The following is a 21,717-nucleotide window of genomic DNA, read 5'->3' on the forward strand; positions in this document are numbered from 1 at the left end:
GCTCTCTTAACTCAAAAACCCTGGCCAGGGCTCTCCCCCTTGATAGCCACCTGACTTCAGTGTGTAAAAGAAAGCGTTTGTGCTCTGCATCCATTTCCTCGCAAAGCTGCTCAAACAGATGTGAGTTAAGGGCTTTTGCTTTGATGTGATTGATAACTTCAACAACGTCACTCAATATGCTGTTAAGATCAGGTGACATTTTTTGGCTAGCCAGCATTTCCCTGTGTGTGACACAGTGGCATTCCGGAGTAACCTCTTTGACTCGGGTAGTGAAACCAGACTCGTTAAGCTGTTCCAACAGCTGTGCTTCGATGTCCTCCGCTATGTCATCGATTCTCCTTGAATCTGTGGTAGCTGAAAGAGAAACCTGTGCCATCTTGTTAGCTGCAGCTTCTCCCAACAGTTCACGGCACATGTCCTTGGCAACAGGCAGAATTAATTCTTCACCAACAGTTGAAAGGCTTCTTAACCTTAGCAATACGGCTAGCCACTAAGTACGATGCTCTCAGAGCAGCAGCATTTGTGGAGGTGGTGGCTCTCAGCACTTGCTTCTGCCCCACTTGCTCACGCTTTTTCCACTCAAAAAACTCAACGGGTTTGTCTTTAAGTGCGGGTTTGAACTCAAGGTGCCGAAGCAGTTTTGAGGGCTTCAGTGCCTCATTAGACAGCTTGTCTCCATATATCATACACAAGGGGCTTGGAACGTGCGAGTCACCGGTCGCAATAAAGCCATATTTTATGTACGACTCATCGTATTTTCTGTTGAAGGAAGTTTTCTTTTTTTTTGCAGTCTCGGACTCGGCTGCCTCTGCGTTATCATCAACGTTAGGCCTTTTATGCCCCCTACCATGTCTTCCAAAGAAACTCTCAAGCGACGTTTTTTACTCATCGAGTAGTTGTAGGTTAATGACCGACTGATGTCCTCGCGTGGACTCAAGTTCAACAGTGGGCGTGACAGGGAATGAGGAAAGGTGCAGTTGACTCATATCATTTCCTCGCGGCCTAGTAGCACATGCTTTGTGGCCCGGTACCGGTCCACAGCCCGGTGGTTGGGGACCACTGGTTTAACAGACTTTAATGCCTTTTGGATCACAGAGGAAACATAATCCAATGATTAAAACCGTGAGCAAAAACCCAGAAGCTTGACAATTGAACCTTTAACTTGGCTACTATTGTTACTGACTAGATATCCTGCCAATATTGAGCATCCAGATTTTTCAATTCAATTCTATGCACAGAATCAGAAAGTTTGCTTGAGTTAAGGATACATCTTGGTTAGGTGAGATATATTCACAGCAGGAATCAATGATGATCTATTCTTGCACAAGAAAAGCTGTCAAATCCTCTGTCACTGCGAGTAAAGAACAACATTGAACTACAGAAAGTACAAAATAGTGGAATGCACTACTTTCATGCTTATGTGTAAATGCTCAGGCACCAGACAAGAGAACTATATTCAGATGCAAAGAGTGCCAGAGCCAACATACAGATAAAAATATGGTTGTCTTGACAGTAATTTCAAGACAATATTTGGAAACAGTTTGATCTAAATTGTCCTGATGAAAGGTCTCAGTTGAAAACATCCACTATTTATTCCTCTCCATAGATGCTGCCTGACCTGCTGAGTCCCTCTAGCATTTTATGTGTTACTCTGGATTTCCAGTATCTGCAGAATCTCATTATTTTTATTATCTACAGTTTGTAAATTGATTCAGCTTTGCATTGGCTAAATACTTTATACTTTATTGTCGCCAAGCAATTGATACTAGAACGTACAATCATCACAGCGATATTTGATTCTGCGCTTCCTGCTCCCTGGATTACAAATCGATAGTAAATATTAAAAATTTAAATTATAAATCATAAATAGAAAATAGAAAAATAGAAAGTAAGGTAGTACAAAGAAAAACGAGAGGCAGGTCCGGATATTTGGAGGGTACGGCCCAGATCCGGGTCAGGATCCGTTCAGCAGTCTTATCACAGTTGGAAAGAAGCTGTTCCCAAATCTGGCCGTATGAGTCTTCAAGCTCCTGAGCCTTCTCCCGGAGGGAAGAGGGATGAAAAGTGTGTTGGCTGGGTGGGTCGTGTCCTTGATTATCCTGGCAGCACTGGTCTGACAGCGTGCGGTGTAGAGTGAGTCCAAGGACGGAAGATTGGTTTGTGTGATGTGCTGCGCTGTGTTCGCGATCTTCTGCAGCTTCTTCCGGTCTTGGACAGGAGAACTTCCATACCAGGTTGTGATGCACCCTAAAAGAATGCTTTCTATGGTGCACCTATAAAAATTAGTGAGGGTTTTAGGGGACAGGCCAAATTTCTTTAGTTTTCTCAGGAAGTAAAGGGGCTGGTGGGCCTTCTTGGCAGTGGACTCTGCTTGGTTGGACCAAGTCAGGTCATTTGTGATATTGACCCCGAGGAACTTAAAGCTTTTGACCTGTTCCACCTGCACACCACCGATGTAAATTGGGTCGTGCGGTCCGCTACTCCTTCTGAAGTCAACAACCAATTCCTTCGTCTTGCTGACGTTGAGGGATAGGTTATTGTCTTCACACCATGCCACCAGGTTCTTAATTTCCTCTCTGTACTCAATAATTAAGGTGTATAAAAATTAGCCTCCAAGGTGCACTTGATTTCTAGTATTTAGTTTAGAAATAGTTCGGTAGGATGTGCAGAGCTTTTTTGGATTGGTACTGTTTTTTATGATGCACTTTTTATGGGCCATAAGATATCCGTTTTTAACCACTGTTGCAATGTTGGCATTGATTTCTAGAGGTATAGAATATAAGAGCAGTGGTGTGATTTTGAGGCTCTGTAAGGCACTCATGAGACCACACTTAGAGTATTGTGTACAGTTTTGGGCTCCTTATTTTAGAAAGGATATACTGACATTCAAGAGGATTCAGAGAAGATTCATGAGAATGATTCCAGGGCTGAAAGGGTTACCGTGTGAGGAATGCCTGGCAGCTCTTGGGCTGTAGTCCCTGGAGTTCAGGAGAATGAGGGGAGATCTCATAGAAACAGACCAAATGTTAAAAGGCCTGAACAGATCAGATATGGCAAAGTTATTTTCCATGGTAGGGGAGTCCAGGACAAGAGGGCACGACTTCAGGATTGAAGGATATCCATTTAGAACACAGACACGGATAAATTACTTCAGTCAGAGGGTGGTAAATCTGTGGAATTTGTTGCCACGAATGGCCGTGGAGGCTAAGTCATTGGGTGCATTTAAGGCAGAGATAGCCAGGTTCTTGATTAGCCAGGGCATCAAGGGGTATGGGGACAAGGCAGGGGAGTGGGAATGACTGGAAGAATTAGATCAGCCCATGATTGAATGGTGGAGCAGACTCGACAGGCTGAATGGCCTACTTCTGCTCCTATATCTTATGGTCTTAAATAGAAATAAGAAATGAATAAAAAGCAATTTGTTGTTCCAAATTGCTTTTTAAGTTATTAAATGTTGAACCAAATAGAATTACTTAATTTTGCTTTCATTCATAGAACATTGATCATAGAAACTAGAACAGTGCACCTCTGGTACAGAGTGTTGCACTGATTCTTTAACCTACTCTAAGGTCAATCTTATCCTTCCCTCCCACATAAACCTCCATTTTTTTTTCCATCAAAGTGCCAATCTCTGAGTCTCTAAAATGCCTCTAATGCATCTGCCTCTACCGCCATTCCTGGCAGTGCATTCCACGCACCCAGTGCTCTCTGTGTAAAATTAAAAAAACAGCCTCCGTTATCCCCTGCTATATTTTCCTTCAAACACCTTAAAGTTATGCTCCCTTGCATTAACCATTTCTGCCCTGGGAAAAAGTTCATGATATATAGAAATATCCAGAGAAATATTTAAACATTGCTAAAATTGCCCCAAGTGCTGTATACTGGTGAGAATGGTAAAGTGGAAGCTTCTAGAAAGCTGATGAAGGATCTGTTTCAAATGGATGAGATGTAAAACAGTGTTATGAATATTTATTTTTGAAGTAATACAGAATGTGGCATAAAAAGAAGGTATTTGATTCGGTATGCTCATATTTCGGAAGGATGAGATCATGTACAGTGACCCAGATTTTTAGTAATAGATCACAGTTGCATACTTGACATTATTTCAGATTTATTTGTGATAGGCAGAACAAAGACAGTAGTGTCATTTTCTGTGTTACTTCCTCTTGGATCTGGTTCAAATAGTTATCCCATCTGGCAGCCGGTTTAATCTGGCTACCACAAATTTTTTCTGGAAATAGCAATGTCCAGGGGATCATTGTCATTTGTTTTCAAAATCCTACGAATTAATCATTCAATTGTCGCTGATGGGAGGTAGTAGCTGCTCCCTGCCTGAATTGTAAATTACAGGAAAACACTGGTGAGCTGCCAGTGCAGACCTGCAGTGCCACTGAATAGCAGTTGTTGACCTATGATTAACACATCTTTTGAAGAATGTATATTAGGATCTTTTACAACTGAGACTACATCCACACTACGCCAGATAATTTTGAAAATGCCGGTTTCGAGTAAAGACGACAGGTGTCCACACTAAGCATTTTTCAAAATATCTCTGTCCACATTAGACAGATATTTGGGCGAATCTCCTCCTACTGGGCATGCGCAGGACACACAGAAAACAAGCGAAGAGGAAACGGTATACTTGGTGCACGTTTGTCCAGTTACAGACTAGAAAAACTTTAAAGGAATTGCTCTTTTGGCTCTCGCGCAGGAGGACTTAAAACTGAGGAAAACAAATACTGGATCGTATGGAGGCAACCGACGGGGAGTTCACGAACAGTATGACCCGGCTGACGACGAACATTGAAAATTTGACCAACTCTGTTGCATTAATAAAGCACCTTGTTAAATGTATAAAACATGTCTGCATCAGTGTTATCTTGTATTTCCATACAATGTTACATTAGGCTGTTACACATCTATTGTCAGAGAAGTACTTGCATAAATAGGTAAACCATCTTGGTTCTTGGTTCTTGATCCTCCAAAATATTCCGCATGGAATTTAAACTGGAGATGGTGGAGGGTGTTTTCTGTCCTAATCTTCATAGAAGCAAGGACAGAAAACGGCAAAGTGAGTAAGCTATGGGTCAAAGTATTTGGTGAGTACATTTCTAACTCTTTTGGCTTCAGTCTCGTTGCCGTCTGTTCTGAATTGTTAGGTTCTGCGAAGCGCAGAATCAAATATCGCTGTGATGATTGTACACTCTAGTATCAATTGTTTGGTGACAATAAAGTAGTAATAATAATAATAATAAGAAAACAATGAAATGCCGCGCTGCCGCCATCTGTTGTGGTACGTCATGACAGCGGTTTTAAAAAGCTCTGGTTACCCCGTACACACTGCAGTGGATATTAGGCGTTTTCAGATTTATTCACTCTGGAGACCGTTTCTGAAAATCTCCGTTTCCGGGGGATGAAAACACCGTTTTAGTGTGGACAGAAGGTCAAAACGAAGAGAAAAAGCTTCGTTTTCAAAATTATCAGGCATAGTGTGGACGTAGCCTGAGACTATGGATCAGAGAGGAGGAGATGGAGGTGAGCAATCTCTTGTGATATATGGAATATGGTAACTGGCTCATCATAGCTCTTGGGTGTTGTTGACTGTTCTACATTCAAGCTCATTTGATCTGGAATCTTTTTCATATAAAAACTGGGAATTTGGAAGCCATTGCCTTTTGTCCACACTGCATCTCCTTTTTTATGGCTGCTGCTTGAGGATGAACAGGCATTCACAACCAGTGTGTCAAATTTGACCCTGGAGTAAAACCCACTGACTGCACTATAGTTCTGGCCTTGTGCATCCTTGTGCTTTTATCAGAATCAGGTTTAACGTCATTGACATATGTCACAAAATGTGTTATTTTGCAGCAGCAGTACAGTGCAATACATAAAAATATTCTAAATTACAACAATAAATATACATAAAAATTAAATAAGTAGCACAAAAAGAGAACAAAAATAGTGAGGTACTGTTCAATTGTCCATTCAGAAATCTGATGGTGGAGAGGAAGAAGCTGTACCTAAAATGCTGAGTGTGTGTCTTTTGGCTCCTGTACCTCTTCTCAGTTGGTAGTAATAAGAAGAAAGCATGACCTGGGAGATGGAGGTCCTTAATGATGGTTGCTGTCTTCTTGAGGCAACACCTTTTGATGCTGGGGAGGTTAATGCCCAAAACAGAGCCAGCTGAGTTTTCAACCCTCTGCAGGTTTTTCCAATCCTGTGCAGTGGCACCTCCATTACCAGATGGTGATGCAACTAGTTAGAATAATCTCCACAGTGAATCCAATCAAAATTTGTATAATCATTGGTGGCTTTATTCAGCCACCACTGGTGGTCATGCCTTCAGTAGGCTAGAACCTCTCTCTGGAATTGCCTTCCCTAAATTTCCTCTTTCAAGACACCCTTTAAAATATACCTAATTTTCTATGCTTTTGTCATCTGCTCTTGTCATGTTTGAGTTCATGTTCATTCTTCCTGTGTTCATTGGAATATCACTATTACAAAGTATCACCATTTTCCCTTGCTTTACTCACTTGCTTCCATTCTTCTACACAGTAGACACAGACAAGAGTAATTATTTAGGACTCCACCCACTTCCCATGGCTCCAGAAATAGATTGCTCCATTGATCCTGAAATCGATCTTTCCCCTGATATTTATTACACAATATAATTATGGTATCTTAAGATTCTTCTTTATCTGCCAGGACGCCTCAATAGTTCAATTGTTCTATTTAATATCAGAGAATGTATACAATATACAGCCTGAAATTATTACTCTCTGCAGACACCCTTGAACCAGAAAACACCCAAAGAATGAATAACAGAAAAAAGAACAATCTCCCTGTTCCCCTCCCACGACAAGCAGCAGCAAAAGCATCAACTCGTCCCCTCCCCCACTTATTCTAATATAAAGCATCAGCATTCCCGCCACCCACCATGCAAGTAACAGCAAAGTTCCCAAAGAGAGACCATGGTCTACAGTGCATCGAAAACTAACTGTTCACTCCAACATTTCGACATCTCACAGGTTAGTTTTCTCACTCTCACTCGCACTCGCACCACAGATATCACTCCTTCCACAGTGAGAGGGGAAGACAAACAGTCGCTACTTCGATGTTTTTGAGTTCCCCAACTCGGGGGGAAGGAGGAGATATATACATCTCGAATGTAGAGCCCTCCGACAGCCACTCAAGCTGTCTTTGATGTTTCAGCTCCCACTACGCTTCAGTTTGCAACATCAGTGAGAATTTGGCCAGAGGGCCAAGCAAGGCCCCGAAGTCACCTGACTCCAGGCTGCACCTGGACATACTAAAGCATAGCCCCGATTTGCCCTTAACATTTTTTCTTTAAGTATACTCCTATGTCCCTTATACCCTTCAAGTGACCAATTTGATGACAGCTGCCTACACCTAACATATGCCTCCTTTTTCCCGACTAGACCCTCAATATCCATCATCAACCAAGGTTTCCTAATGTTGCCAGCTTTGCCCTTCACTCTTAACAGGAATGTGCTGACCATGAGCTCTTTTTATCTCATCTTGTAAAAGTCTCTTACTTAACAGACATCCCTTTTCTTGCAAAAAAAAATTCTCCCAATCAACTTTTGAGCATTTCTGTCTGATGCAATTGAAGAGAGCTTTGCACCAAATTAGAACTTGAATGAGGGCCAGTTCTATCTTTTTCCATGACAATCAAGAAACTAATAGAATTAGGGTGACTGATCTCAAAATGCTTTCCCACTTATATAAACACCACTTGCCCGGCCTCATTTCCAAGATCATTTCTAAAAACAGACTTTTGTTCCATCTCTGCTTTTATTGATAATGTTTCCATAATTGCAATCGCTAAAGCTATGACTTTAATTGAATAAAAAATAAGTAGCTCGTTGAGTGAAAATATGAAAAGAAATTAGCATGCGACACAGGAAGAGTGATAGAAAGAATACTCATGCCTACTATAGTTATTATATTTTGGCAGATCTTTTGTTCTTTTCTATGACAAATCCATTTTATATAGTTGGTGTTTTACTTAATATAATGCACTACTGACACTGCTGTTATGGTACAACAATGTTTATTTTATGACAACTCAGTCTCTTATTCAAATTGTTACTAAATATAGAGATGCACAGGGCAATCACTCTGAGGACATATCATCTCAAAATTGTGCATACTGCTACCTCAATATAAAGAGGAGGTGTTCCTGGAAACCTCTTTGACAGAAATTTCACAATAGAAGGAAATTGTATAATAGGATAAGGGGCAACCATTTTGCAATGAGGAGGTAAGATTGCTTAAGTTACTAGGTTAACAATATTTACAGTTGTACATGCAAAATGGAGATTATTATAAAATAGAAAAAAAGCACTAAATAAAAAAAGAGTAATAAAAACATTAACTAGCTACTAGTGACCCCGTAGCAGATTGTATCAAGTCGATCAATGCTGCCTTTAGTACCCCTACATTCCTCCTGCTTGTATCAGGATCATTGCTTATGTGCTGATCTGAAATATAAACAAGCATGGTATTCTCTGCATTTAAGTATCTTCCACTACGTTTATTATCTAAGCCTTTAAACTGTTTTGTGATTCCAATCTATGCTCCCAGATCAGTTTAGAAATTGAAACTGTTTCTGCTCGAATATTATCACTGTGTCCATTTCCAGACTAGTAAATGATAATTGATTTCATTATAAAAACGGGTGTTATTTCTGATGCCATTAAGATTCCTGAGTAAAAGATTATTTAAAGGTTAGTAGGAACCTCTCAGCAGAATGATTTCTTATGGGAACAGCTAATCATTCTCACTGTGATTTTTAAAAAAATTAACTTCATGATTTTGTTTACCAGTAATTTCAAGGTTCTTAGATAACTGCATGAAATAGTTTGAACATTAGCATTTCCTTTAAAAGTTGGCAGGCATCGAATCTGATGGAAAAGTATTTGTAAAAGGTTGCAAAAACAAATTTGAACTTTAGTTGTTGATTTTTGCACCATTTATTAAACAGTACAAAATGGAGACAAGTTTATAGGTATTCAGCGGCTGATGCATTTAGACCTCTTCATTGTATGGTAAGACTGCAGAATTACAAAACAGTTATAACTTTTCTGTGTTTGGTTAGAGGAAATTTCTGCTTTGAGTGTCAGATGCGTGACTAATCAGAGAAAATGTTAAGGATGAACGCAGCAGGCCAGGCAGCATCTCTAGGAAGAGGTACAGTCGACGTTTCGGGCCGAGACCCTTCGTCAGGACTAACAGGGTCTCGGCCCGAAACGTCGACTGTACCTCTTCCTAGAGATGCTGCCTGGCCTGCTGCGTTCACCAGCAACTTTGATGTGTGTTGCTTGAATTTCCAGCATCTGCAGAATTCCTCGTGTAAAGTGTTAAAGGAGTTTTGTTCTGAGACAAGACAGATGTCATCAATGCACATCAGATTTTTAGTTAATGTTGTTGTATAAATGAAAAATGGGGAGTTAGGTATAGTTTCTTGGTGGAAACCTGAAGTAATCATGTAGAAAGAGGAATGCTTAAAACTGGGAACAAGTTCTGCAGATTTATGATTGTTTAATGTCATTTCAAGTACACAAGTGTAAAGGAGAATGAAATAATTGTTATTCCAGATCCAGTGCTGCACAAAATTACCTACAAAGATAAAGAACACAATAATAATAAAAAAACACAGTAAGTATAAGTATATAAGAAAGCTTACGTGCAGATTTATTGTATGTCCCTAAAGTGATACTGAGCTGTACATCAGGTGAGTGACAGGAAATAGTAAAGTAGTGGTGGAGTTAGTGGCTGGAGCTGTTGAATAGTCTTGTTGCTTGTGGGAAGTAGTTGTTTTTGAGTCTGGTGGTCCTAGCGTGGATAGTGTGGGTGGGGGTCCTTCATGACGTTACAGGTCCTTTTCCAGCACCTTTCTGTATATGTCCTTGATGGTGGATAGGCTGGTGCTGGTGATATGTTAGGTAGTTTTGACTGCCTGTGATAGAGTGTTCCTCTTCGAAGCAGTGCAATTTCCATGCCAAGCAGTGTTGCGGCTCTACAAGATGCTCTCAACTATGCATCTGTAGAATGACATGAATATGGATGGGCAAACTCCTGCCGTCTTCAGCCTCCTCAGAAAAATATAGGTATTGGTGAGCTTTCTTGACTGTGTAGAATGTATTCTGGAACCATGAGAGGTTGTGTATGACGTGCACCCCCAGGAGTTTGAAATTGCTTGCAGAAGAAGGGTCTTGTCCCGAAACGTCGACTGTTCACTCTATTCCATAGATGTTGCCTGACCTCCTGAGTTCCTCCAGCATTTTGTGTGTGTTTCTTTGGATTTCCAGCATCTGCAGATTTTTTCAAGTTTGTAAAAATGCAACAAGGCAACTTCAGTTCCACTCAGCTGGATGACAGAGCAGAAGTGTTGAGGGATGGTATGATTAACTAAATTGTAAGCTATAGAGAGCTGAGAAAGCTAGAGGAATATTTATCATAATTGCATTTACACAGTTCAGTATGCTTGTTAGGGAGAAATCTGATTGGAATGAACAGACAAGGTGTTGTGAAAAAAATAGCCTTGGGCTTGCGAAATAACCACATGTTAAAGAATCATGGATAAGAAGATAAAGTTGGAGATGGGCAGCTATTTGCACACAGAAATGGGATTAAAATACTTTGTAGAGTATAAGACATAGGAGCAGAATTAGACCATCCAGCTCGAGTCTTTTCCACCATTTCATCATGGCTGGTTTATTAATCCTCTAATCCCTTTCTCTTATGCTGTCTCCCTATGATCTTTGATGCCTTTACCAGTCAAAAACCTATCAACCTCCATTTAACCAATGGCTTGGCCTTCAAAGCTATATGTGGGAATGAATTCAACAGATAGATTCACCACCCTCTGGCTAAAGAAGTTTCTCCTCATTTCGGTTCTAAAAGGGACGTCCGTCCTTCTATTCTGGGGTTGTGTCTTCTGATCCTAGATACCTCAGCAATAGGAAACATACTTTCAACATCCACTCATCTAGGCCTTTTTGAGGTGGATTGTCATAAAAGCAGTTTAAAATGTAAGGAGACAGTACCTCAGAAGAGGGAATTGTCAATATCAGTTTACATCAAAGTTCAAAGTAAATTTATTATCAAAGTACATGCAGTTGCAAGAAAAAGTTTGTGAACCCTTTGCAATTACCTTGTTTTCTACGTTAATTGCTCATAAAATGTGGTCTGATCTTCATCTAAGTCACAATAATAAACAAACACAATCTGCTTAAACTAATAACAATGAAACATTTGTACTTTTCATGTCTTTATTGAACACATTGTTTAATCATTTACAGTCCAGGCTGGAAAAAGTATGTGAACTCTTTTATTTAATAACTGTTAGAACCTCCTTTAGCAGCAACAACCTCCACCAAAAGTTTCCTGTAGCTGCTGATCAGACTTGCACAATGACAAGCAGGAATTGTAGATCATTCCTCCATGCAAAACTGTTCCAGTTCATCAATATTTCTGGGATATGTTGCATGAACAGCTCTCTTCGGGTCATGCCACAGCATCTCAATTGGGTTAAGGTCTAGACTCTGACTTGGTCATTCCAAAACACAAAATTTCTTCTTTTTAATCCATTCTGTTGTTGATTTATTCTTGTGTTTTGGATCATATCTTGTTGCATCATCCAATTTCTATTAAGCCTCAGGTGATGGACTACTACCCTGATATTCTCCTGTAAATTGTTTTGATATAATTTTGAATTCATTGTTCCCTCAATGATTACAAGCTGTCCAGGTCCTGGGGCAGCAAAGCAACCCTAAACCATGGTGCTCCTTCTACCATGCCTCACAGTTGGGCTGAGGTTTTGGTGTTGGTGTGCATTGCCCTTTTCCCTCCAAATATAGCAGAGTGCATTTGTGCCAAAATGTTCAGCTTCTGTCTCAACATTGTCACAGAAGCTTTGTAGAACATCCAGGTGGTCAAACATGAGATATGCAGCTATGTGTATTTTTGGAGAGCAGTGGTTTCCTCTGTGTTACCTTTCACCATTCTTGTTCAGTGTTTTTCTTATGGTGGACACATTAACAGAGATTTTAGCCAGTTGTAGAAATTTCTACAGGTCTATTGCTGTTACCCTTGGGTTCCTTTTCATCTTCTTTAGCATTATACATTGTGTTCTTGATGTGATCTTTGCAGGACACCCACTCCTAGGGAGAATAGCAACAGTACTGAATTTCCTCCATTTGTAGACAATTTCTCTTACTGTGGACTGATGAATACTCAGATATTGTATCCTTTTCCAGCTTCGTGCTTCTCTACAATTTTTCTTCTAAAGTCTTCTGAAAGTAGATTTATTGTTCCCTCAATGATTACAACGATCCCACAAACCATATTCTTTCTCTTGCGGGCAATCACATTAAATACAAGAACCATAATAGAATCAATGAAAGACCGCACTCAACAGGATGGACAACAACCAAAGTAAAAACTATGCAAGTACAAAAACTAAGAGAAAAAAAGAAAAAAAATAACAAATAAAAAATAATAAATATCGTGAAGATGAAAGGAAGGGTCCTTGAAAGTGATTCTATAGGTTGTGGGAACAGTACAGTGATGAGATGAGTGAAGTTGGGTGAAGTTATCCCTTCTGGTTCAAGAGCCTGATGGTTGAGGGGTAATAACTGTTACTGAACCTGATTATGTGGGTCCTTAGGCTCCTGTACCTTCTTCCTGATAGCATCAGTGAGGAAGGAGCATGGCCTGGGTGAGGGGGTCCTAGATGGATGGTGCTTTCCTGTGCCAGCGCTCCATACAGATGTGCTCAATGGTGGGATGGGGAGGTGGAGGTCTTTACCCATGATGGGCTGGTCTGTATCCACTACTATTTGTCAGCTTTTCTGTACAAGGGCATTGGTATTTCCATACCAGGCCATGAAGCAAACAGTTAATATGCTCTCCACCACACATCAATGGAACTTTGACAATGTTTTTGACGACATGCCAAATCTTCGCAAACATCTAGGAAAGTAGAGGCACTGCTTTGCTTTCTTCGTAATGTGCTTGCATGCTGGACCCAGGGCAGTTCCTCTGAAATGATAACATTGAAGGATTTAAAGTTGCTGACCCTCTCCACATGAGAGTGAGGAGACAAGCTAAACCATCACTCCTTAGAATATGCTCTGAAATGAAATAACAGTTAGAGATTTCATCTTTCCTATTATTAACAAGAATTGTCTTAGTGTGGAAGTTCTGAAGTGCATGCAGGAGAATCCTCTTGTGCCAGTTACATAAGTAGTCCTACTAGGGATTAGATAGTGTGACATCTATTCCTAGGGAGTGAATCTGGGCAGGTAGTTTATGTGTCATTGGGCAAACAGTGACTATAGCTTTAAAAATTTCAAGGTAATTGTGCAAATAAAGAAGAATGTTTTGGGAAAGAAACTCTAGATGAAGGGGTTTAAGGTCCATTAGATTATTGCAAACTTGTAATGGCTTCAAAAAGCAGTCAGACTTTTAAAAGATTTAAAGAGAAAAGCAAGGAAATGACGCTGCAATTATACAGGGCGCTGGTCAGAGATCACTTAAGATATTATATTTAATTTAGGCACCCTTTTGTAGGAAGAATGTACTGGCCCCAGAGAGATTCAATAATGAATCATCAGAATAATACCTGAAATGAAGGCACTGAACAATGATGTTGTATTTCTGGAGAAGAAATTATTTTAATGAGGCTTAGAAACAACAAAAGAATATGTAGGTATGGTACTTCCAGTGGAGTAATCCTTGAGTAAGAATGTTTTAGTAGAATTTATGCAGCATCAATGATAAGTGAATTCAGGAAAATATTTTTCCTACCTGAAAGCATGAATAATGCACTACCACCAAAGGTATTAAAAGAATCGTAGGGAAAAGCCAAGCAGCCAGTGTTGCCCTTCAAGTGATTTCATCATGAAATGTTTCTGGACTATATGCGGTTATGAAAGGTCTGAGTAACTGTCAGTAACAAGTTTTATTTATTTAGCCCAGAGGTTCCTAACCTTTTTTACGCCATTGACCCTACCATTACCTGAGGTCTGTGGGCCCCAGGTTGAGAACCCCTCAGATAAACCCTTTAATCATGAGAAAATGCCACAGAGGGTTTTACAGGAGAATGACGTAGCCAAATCATTACACTTAGAATGATCAAATACGGAGACAGGTATGTTGGTTAGTACAATCGGGGATCTTTGGAAGCAAAGATCCAAAGAGGAGGTTCACAAGAATGATCACAGGAATGAAAAGATTAAAATATGAGGAGTGCTTGATGACTCTGGACCAGCTTGCTAGAGTTTAGAAGAATGAGGGAGGATCTTATTGAAACCTGTCGAATATTGAATGGCCTTGATAGAGTGGATGTGGAGAGGATGTTTCCTATAGTTGGGGAGTCTAGGATCAAAGGGCACAGCCTCACAATAGAAGGGCATACCTTTAGAACAGAGACAAGAGGAGTTTCTTTAGCCAGAGGGTGAATCTGTGGAAGGCCAATTCATTGGGTATTTTTGAAGTGGAGGTTGATGGGTTCTTGATTAGTATGGGCGTCAGAGGTTACAAAGAGATGGCAGGAGAATGGGATTGAAAGAGATAATAAATCAGCCATGATGCAATGGGAAAGCAGACTTAATGGGCTGAATGGGCTAATTCTGCTCCTATATCTTACAGTGTAACATGGGTGAGAACTTTTAATTTGATTTGCTTAACTGGGAGTCTATATGGTTGTTAAGACTTTGAACTAATTAAAACTTTGGATTTAAAGGAACATATCCCCACATCTGCAATAATATAATTTATCCTGCATTGTATGCTACGTGCCTGTCATCATCAAACTGGCCTTCATTCAATGGTAGTGAGTGATGGCATAGTCATTGGGCATTTGATCTAATTGGTTTCCTCCACAAAGCATCGTATTGTATCTGATTGGGTCAATGTGGTTCTTTATCCAATGGTTTGATAATACTCAGTGATTCCCCCAAGAGTGGCATTAGAGAAGGTTCAGTGGAGATTCACGAGAATGATCCTGGGAATCAGAGGGTTAATATATGAGGAGCATTTGATGACCCTGGGCCAATAATCACTGGAGTTTAGAAGAATGAGGAGGGATCTCATTGATACCTATTAAATATTGGAAGGTATTGATAGAGTGGACATGGAGAGGATGTTTCCGAAAGTGCCTGCAACCAGAGGGCATGGCCACAGAATAGAAGGACATCCATTCTGGACAGAGAAGAGATGTAATTTCTTCAGCTGGAGGGTGGGGAATCTGTGGAATTCATTGCCACAGATGGATGTAGAGGCCAAGTCATTGGGTATATTTAAAACGGTGGCTGATAGGTTCTTCATTAGTAAGGATACGAAAGGTTATGGGGAAGTGGTAGGAGAATGGAGTTGAGAGGGATAATAATTAGCCATGATTGAATGTTTAAGTACTTCATCCTTCCCACTCCAGGTTTCACCTATCACCTTGTGTTTTTCTCTCCCCACCTTTTAAATCTACTCCTCAGCTTTTTTCTCCAGTCCTGCCGAAAGGTTTCAGTCCAAAACATCGACTGTATTCTTTTCCTAGGTGCTGCCTGCTTGGTTGAATGGTAGAGCAGGCTTAATGGGGGAACTGTTTAATTCTACTCGTCCTACTCCTATATCTAATAGTCTTATGATTTTTGAGTATATCAGTAGCATCACAAAATCAGAGTCAGGTTTAAGATTGCTGGCATACAGTATGTCATGAAAGTTGTTTTGTGGCAGCAGTACAGTGCAATACATAAAGAATGGTATAATTTACAATAAGAAGTATATGTGAAAAATTAAATTAAATAAGTAGTGTGAAAAGAAAGCAAAAATATTGAAGTACTGAAGTTCGTGAGTTGGTTTGTTGTTGGTTCAGAATTCTGATCGTGGCGAGGAAGAAGCTGTTCCTAAAACAGTGAGGTGTGGCTCCTCTCTGATGCTAGTAGTTTGAAGAGAGGAGGTTCCTTAATGACAAAAACACTATCTTGCACCTTTTGTAATGATGCCCATCTCTGCACCTCATTAAATTATACAAAACTTGGCTGCGTGCGTTATAAATTTTACCAATCCTATTTTATCAATAACCTTTAGGCTTGATATAAATTTCTTTATAAATTGTGTTGGCAACTCTCACCTCTGTATATCTTTCTCCAGTTGAAAAGCTCTCCAAAAAGTAAATCCCCAAGTTAATCAAGGTTAGCATGTACATCTTTCATTTGAAAGAATTGAAAGTCAGTGCTGCAGTTTGAGAGTACTGGTAAAGGATAACTTGGGATGGTATTTCCTGTGTTCCAACTAACTGTTACTATCATATTTTAAATTTGCTGACCTGTTTAATAGTGATAGCATTGGTAAGTGCTGACATCTTTAATTCTTAACACAATAATGATGCAATCAAAGCTTTTTAATTAAATCATACTTAAATTTTGATTTGTTGATACTAGTCTTGCTGGGGAACAATGTTTCGTCTGACTGGAAAAAAAAAGACACTTGGACCTTGTCACTTTAATGGCAGACAATGGAAGCTTTGATCAGTAAAATGGAGTTGAAAATTGCCTCGCACCCCGTCCTGCAACAAGGTTCGCGCACACTGCCTCTGTCTCCTGGAATCCATTTGGAGACTGCCGAGCACTGGAACATCCCAATGATGCACTGGAAATGACAGGCTCCAACAGTTCCAGAATCATGTTCAAGATAAAAAAACAAAAGTTAATGACATAAAAGAAGTGCGACATATGGTTTCATGGTCTATCCAGAAGATGTCGACCATGGAAGCATTGTAAGCAGGCACCATCTTGACTGGAATTCCAGTCACAAATGCTTCTTATATTTGCCACTGTCACTTTTCATCATTAATTCAACTACAAAAGTACAACATAAATTTATTGTCAAAATATTTGTATGTCACCATATACAACCCTGAGATTAATTTTCTTGCAGGCATTTAACTAAATATAAGAAACACAATAGAATCAATGAAAGACTGCACCCAGCAGGACAGACAAACAAACAAATATGCAAAAGACAACCAAATGTGCAAATACATAAAGAAATAAATAAAATTTTTAAAATTCTTGCAGTCATTCACAGTAAGCACAAAGAGAAATAGTAATACTAATAATGAATACATAATAAATATCAAGTACATGTGATGAAGAATTCTTGAAAATGAATTCATAGGTTATGGGAACGGATAAGTGAAATTGAGTGAAATTATCCCCTCTGATTCGATAGCCTGATGGTTGAAGGTTAATAACTGTTCCTGAACTTGGTGATTCAGGCTCTGAGGCTCCTGTACCATCCTGGTGGCAATGATGAGAAAAGAGCATGGCCTGGCTGGTGAAGGTCATTGATGGATACTGCTTTCCTGTGACAGTGCTCCATGTAGCCAGAGAGCAGTGAATCAGTGGAACTCTTTGCCACAGGCAGCTGTGGAGGCCAAGTCTTTATGTATATTTAAGCCAGAGGTTGATAGATTCTCGATTGGTCAGGGCATGAAGCAATATGGGAAAAAGGGAGGAGACTGGGGCTGAGAGGAAAATTGGATCAGCCACGATGAAATGGCGGAGCAGACTTGATGGGCCAAGTGGCTAATTCTGCTGCTAAATTTTATGGTCTTATACAAGAGCATTGGTGTTTCCATACCAGGCCAAGATGCAGCCAGTCATACTATCCACTGTACTTTTATAGGGGTTTATTGAAGTTTAGGTGACATGCTGAATCTTTATAAACTAAGGTAGAGGCACTGCCATGCTTTTTTCCTAATGGGATTTATATGCTGCAGCTGGGATTGAACCTTTGCAATGACAACATTAAGGAATTTGAAGTTGCTGACCCTCTCCACCTCTGATTTTACCCAATAGGGGACTGGCTCATGGACCTTCAATTTCTTCCTCCTGAAATCAATATTCAACTCCTTTGTCTTGCTAACATTGAGTGAGAGGTGGTTGTTGTGGCTCCACTCAGCCAGATTTTTAATCAACCTCCTTTATGCTGATTTGTCACTGTCTTTGATTAGGCCAATGACCTAAAATGTCATCAGCAAATTTAAATATGGATTGGAGCTATGCTTAGCCTCACAGTCATTCATAAGTATAAAATGTGTAGAGCAAGGGGTTAAGCATGTCCTTGTGCACCTGTGCAGAAGGTGATTGTGGAGGAGATGTTGCCAACCTGAACTGACTAGGATCTGATTCATTGCACAAGGAGGTATTGAGGCCAAGGTCTTGAAGCTCGTTGATTACTTTTGAGGGGATGATAGTATTGAATGCTGAGCTGTAATCAATGAAGTGTATCCTGATGTTTGCATCTTTGCTATCCAGTTGTTCCAGGATTGAGTCGATGAAATGGCAACTGCCCTTGACCTGTTGTAACAGTAGACAAATTGGAGTGGAACCAAGTTGCTTCTCAAGCAGGAGTTGATATGTTTCATCACCTACCTCTCAAAGCACTTCATCACAATGGATGTAAGTGTGACTGGATGATAGACATTGAGGCAGGTTACCACGTTCTTCTTTAGGCACTGGTATAATTGAAGCCTGCTTGAAGCAGTTGGGTATGTGAGAAATGCTGAAGGGAGAGGTTAAAGATATCAGTGAACACTCCAGTTAGGTAATCAGCACAAGTGTTCAGGGCTCAGCCAGATCCTCCCTATCATGTTCATTGGGGGCTGTGGGAATTCCTGAAGGTGCCTCTGTGTTTTGACAGTCCAAGTGAGCATAAAAGGCATTGATCTCATCTGGAAGTGAAACTTCATTATCACCTATGTCACTTGGTTTCACTTTGTAGGACCTTCTATCATTCTTTAAAAATAAAATGATAAAGAATTTAATTTATATATTCATCTTAGGGTTTGGTAATGAGTATTTGTTCAGAGCTGTTTTTTTACATTTGGAGCTTGTGTTGTTAACCTCATTCTAAGTGATTCCTATAGTGAGGGACTACAGGATCACAGCCTCAGAATACAAGGATGTCCCTTAGAGCAGAGATGAGGAGGAATTTCTTCAGCGACAGGGTGGTGAATCTATGGAATTCATTACCACAGTTGGCTGTAGAGGCCAAGTCACTGGTTATATTTAAAGTTAGGGTGTCAAAGATTACAGGAAGAAGGCAGGAGAAAGGGGTTGAGAGGGATGGTAAATCAGCCATAATGGAATGGCAGAGCATACTCGATGAACCGAATGGCCTAATTCTGCTCCTATATCTTATGGTTTAGATATGTAGATAATTTTGAAGGTAGACTTTACTGTGATAAATATTAAAATTCCGAGGGTCTTTATTTCAGTAGTCTTTGTTTTTAATTTAGGTTTACAGGAGTATGTGGAAGCTGTTTCATTTCAACACTTCATAAAGACTCGAACTCTGATTAGCCTTGATGAGATCAATAAGCAATTAATCTTCCCTCCAAAGGCAGGGGAAGCAGAGCATACTGAGGTGAGATTTATTTTCTGAATTTAAAGATGTTTGAATTTGTTTATTCATGTTTTATTATCACTGGATCATTTGAAATAAAGTTAGAAAAACTTGATTTGCACTGTATAGCACAATTCCAGAAAAAGAAATCTAATTCGTTTTTGATTTTATGGATTGGGATAAAATGTAAAAATAAAACTGTAGAATATTAACACAATGATCAAAGTTGATGCAAAAAAGGAAGAAAATAGAGAAGAAATCTTCACCCTGGGGATAGTGAACCTTCAGAATTCTCCACTCATGTGGACTGTATAGGCTCACTCACTAAGTGTTTTTAGTACAGAGACTGATTTTATTATATAATAAGAGAATTGAGGAATTTGAGATTTTCACAGGAAGATGGCACTAAGATTATCTATTATCTGAAGCATTACAGAGTGGTTACAGGAATGGTAAATGAGAGCAAATCTTGGGGCCCCTCTAAGAAAGGATGTGCTGGCATTGATGTAGATCCAGAGGAGGTTCATGAGAATGATCCCAGGAATGAAAGAGTTAATGTATGAGGAGCATTTGATGTCTCTGTGCCTGTACTTGCTGTAGTTTAGAAGAATGGGGTGGGGGGTGGGGGGGGCGTGGTTAATCTCATTGAAACCTATAGAATATTGAAAGACCTAGAAAGTTTGGATGTGAAGAGGACATTTCCTATATTGGGCAAGTCTAGGATTAAAGGGCACAGGCTTAGAGTACCAGGACATTCCTTTAGATCAGACAGGAGGAGGAATTTCGATAGCCAGAGGGTAGAGAATCTGTGGAATTTATTGTCTCATCAGAGGCCAAGTAAATGGGTGTATTTAAAGCAGGAGTTGATAAACTCTTGATTATTAAGGGTGTCAAGGGTTGCGGGGAGAAGGCAGGAGAATGGAATTGAGAGGGGTAATAAGTCAGCCATGATGGAAAGGCAGAGCAGACTTGATGGGCTGAATAGCCTAATTCTGTATCTTATGTCTTGTGGTCTTATGTTGAATAGTCAAGCAGGCTTGAATGGATCAAATGGCCTATACTGTTGTTTATGTTCTCAAGACTACTGAGCTTTGATCAGTCCTGATGAAGGGTCTCAGCCCGAAATGTTGACTGTTTCTTCAACTCCTTAGGGAACCAGGACTGATCTCCTCTCTTGGAAGCAATGGTAAAATCATGCTACAACCTGTGTATGTGCCAGTTCAAAAAAAAAAGAACTATCTAGCCTAACCCTACCTTCCAGCACTAAGTCCTGAGCTCTGCAAGTCATAACTCTTTAAGTTCATATCCAAGTACTTTAAAAATGTGATGGGAGTTTCTGTCTCTGTTATCTTCTTAGCTGTTAATTCTAGCCTCCACTCTGTCTCTGAGTTAAAGCATCATTGCTCATCTGTCCCTTTTAATCTTTCTACTCAATACTTTAAATTTTAGTCCTTCATTTGTTTTAATCCCCTGAAAGAAAAATGGATCCCTTCTATTTCTTTTTTAAGACTTTCATAATTCTGTGCAGCTCTGTTAAGTCTCCCTATAGCCACTTTTGTTCCAAAGAAAATGGCTTGGCTTTTCCAATCCTCCCACATAATAGCTGGTTTGCAACTTGGAAACATCCTCAGAAATCTGTGCACTCTTTCCAGTGCAGTTACATCTTAAGAGATATGATTGTACATTTCTGTTGCTGTTTTTAGATCAGCCCATTTTAAGCTGCCAAGTTAGCATCTTTCCCACATGGCCCAACAGATATGTGGGTGAGATCTAGATTGGGGGCATACTAGAAACAAGGAAGGCTATCAAAGCTTGCAGTGGAATCTGGACCAGCTGAAAAAGTGGGCAGCAAATGGCAGGTGGAATTTAATGCAGACAAGTGTGAGCTGTTGCACTTTGGGAGGACAAACCAGGGTAGGACTTGCACCCTGAGTGCCAGGACATTGAGGAGTGTGGTAGACAGGATCGTAAAAAGAGATTTTGGCACACTGGCCTTCATAAATCACAATTAAGGAGTACAGGAGTTTGGATATTATATTGGAGTTGTATAGAATGTTGGTGATGCCTAATTTTATAGTGTGGTGTGCAATTCTGCTCACCTACCTACACACATTTTATGAGTAATTAATGCAGAAAACTAGGTAATTGCAAAGGGTTCACAAACTTTTTCTTGCAATTGTATGCTAGTGATATTAAACCTGAATCTGATTCAGAAATCAGTTTATCTCTCATGTTAGTTTGCTCAACCAGTTTGGTTATGTATGGTGCTAACAAGACAGTTGT

The 21,717-nt window shown here is 39.9% G+C and overlaps 1 protein-coding gene across 1 annotated transcript in view; it reads left to right on the top strand.

Moving 5' to 3' along the window:
* The window catches only part of tsnax (translin-associated factor X), an 81,421-nt gene that overhangs the window by 47,098 nt on the left and 12,606 nt on the right, over positions 1-21,717 (top strand). The window contains exon 5 of the mRNA XM_072251066.1: positions 19,328-19,455. Coding sequence (XP_072107167.1) covers positions 19,328-19,455 — 128 coding nt within the window. The remainder of the gene's footprint in view (positions 1-19,327; positions 19,456-21,717) is intronic.

This window comes from Mobula birostris, chromosome 2 (genome assembly GCF_030028105.1).
Source record: "Mobula birostris isolate sMobBir1 chromosome 2, sMobBir1.hap1, whole genome shotgun sequence".
In the NCBI taxonomy this organism is placed as follows: domain Eukaryota; kingdom Metazoa; phylum Chordata; class Chondrichthyes; order Myliobatiformes; family Myliobatidae; genus Mobula; species Mobula birostris.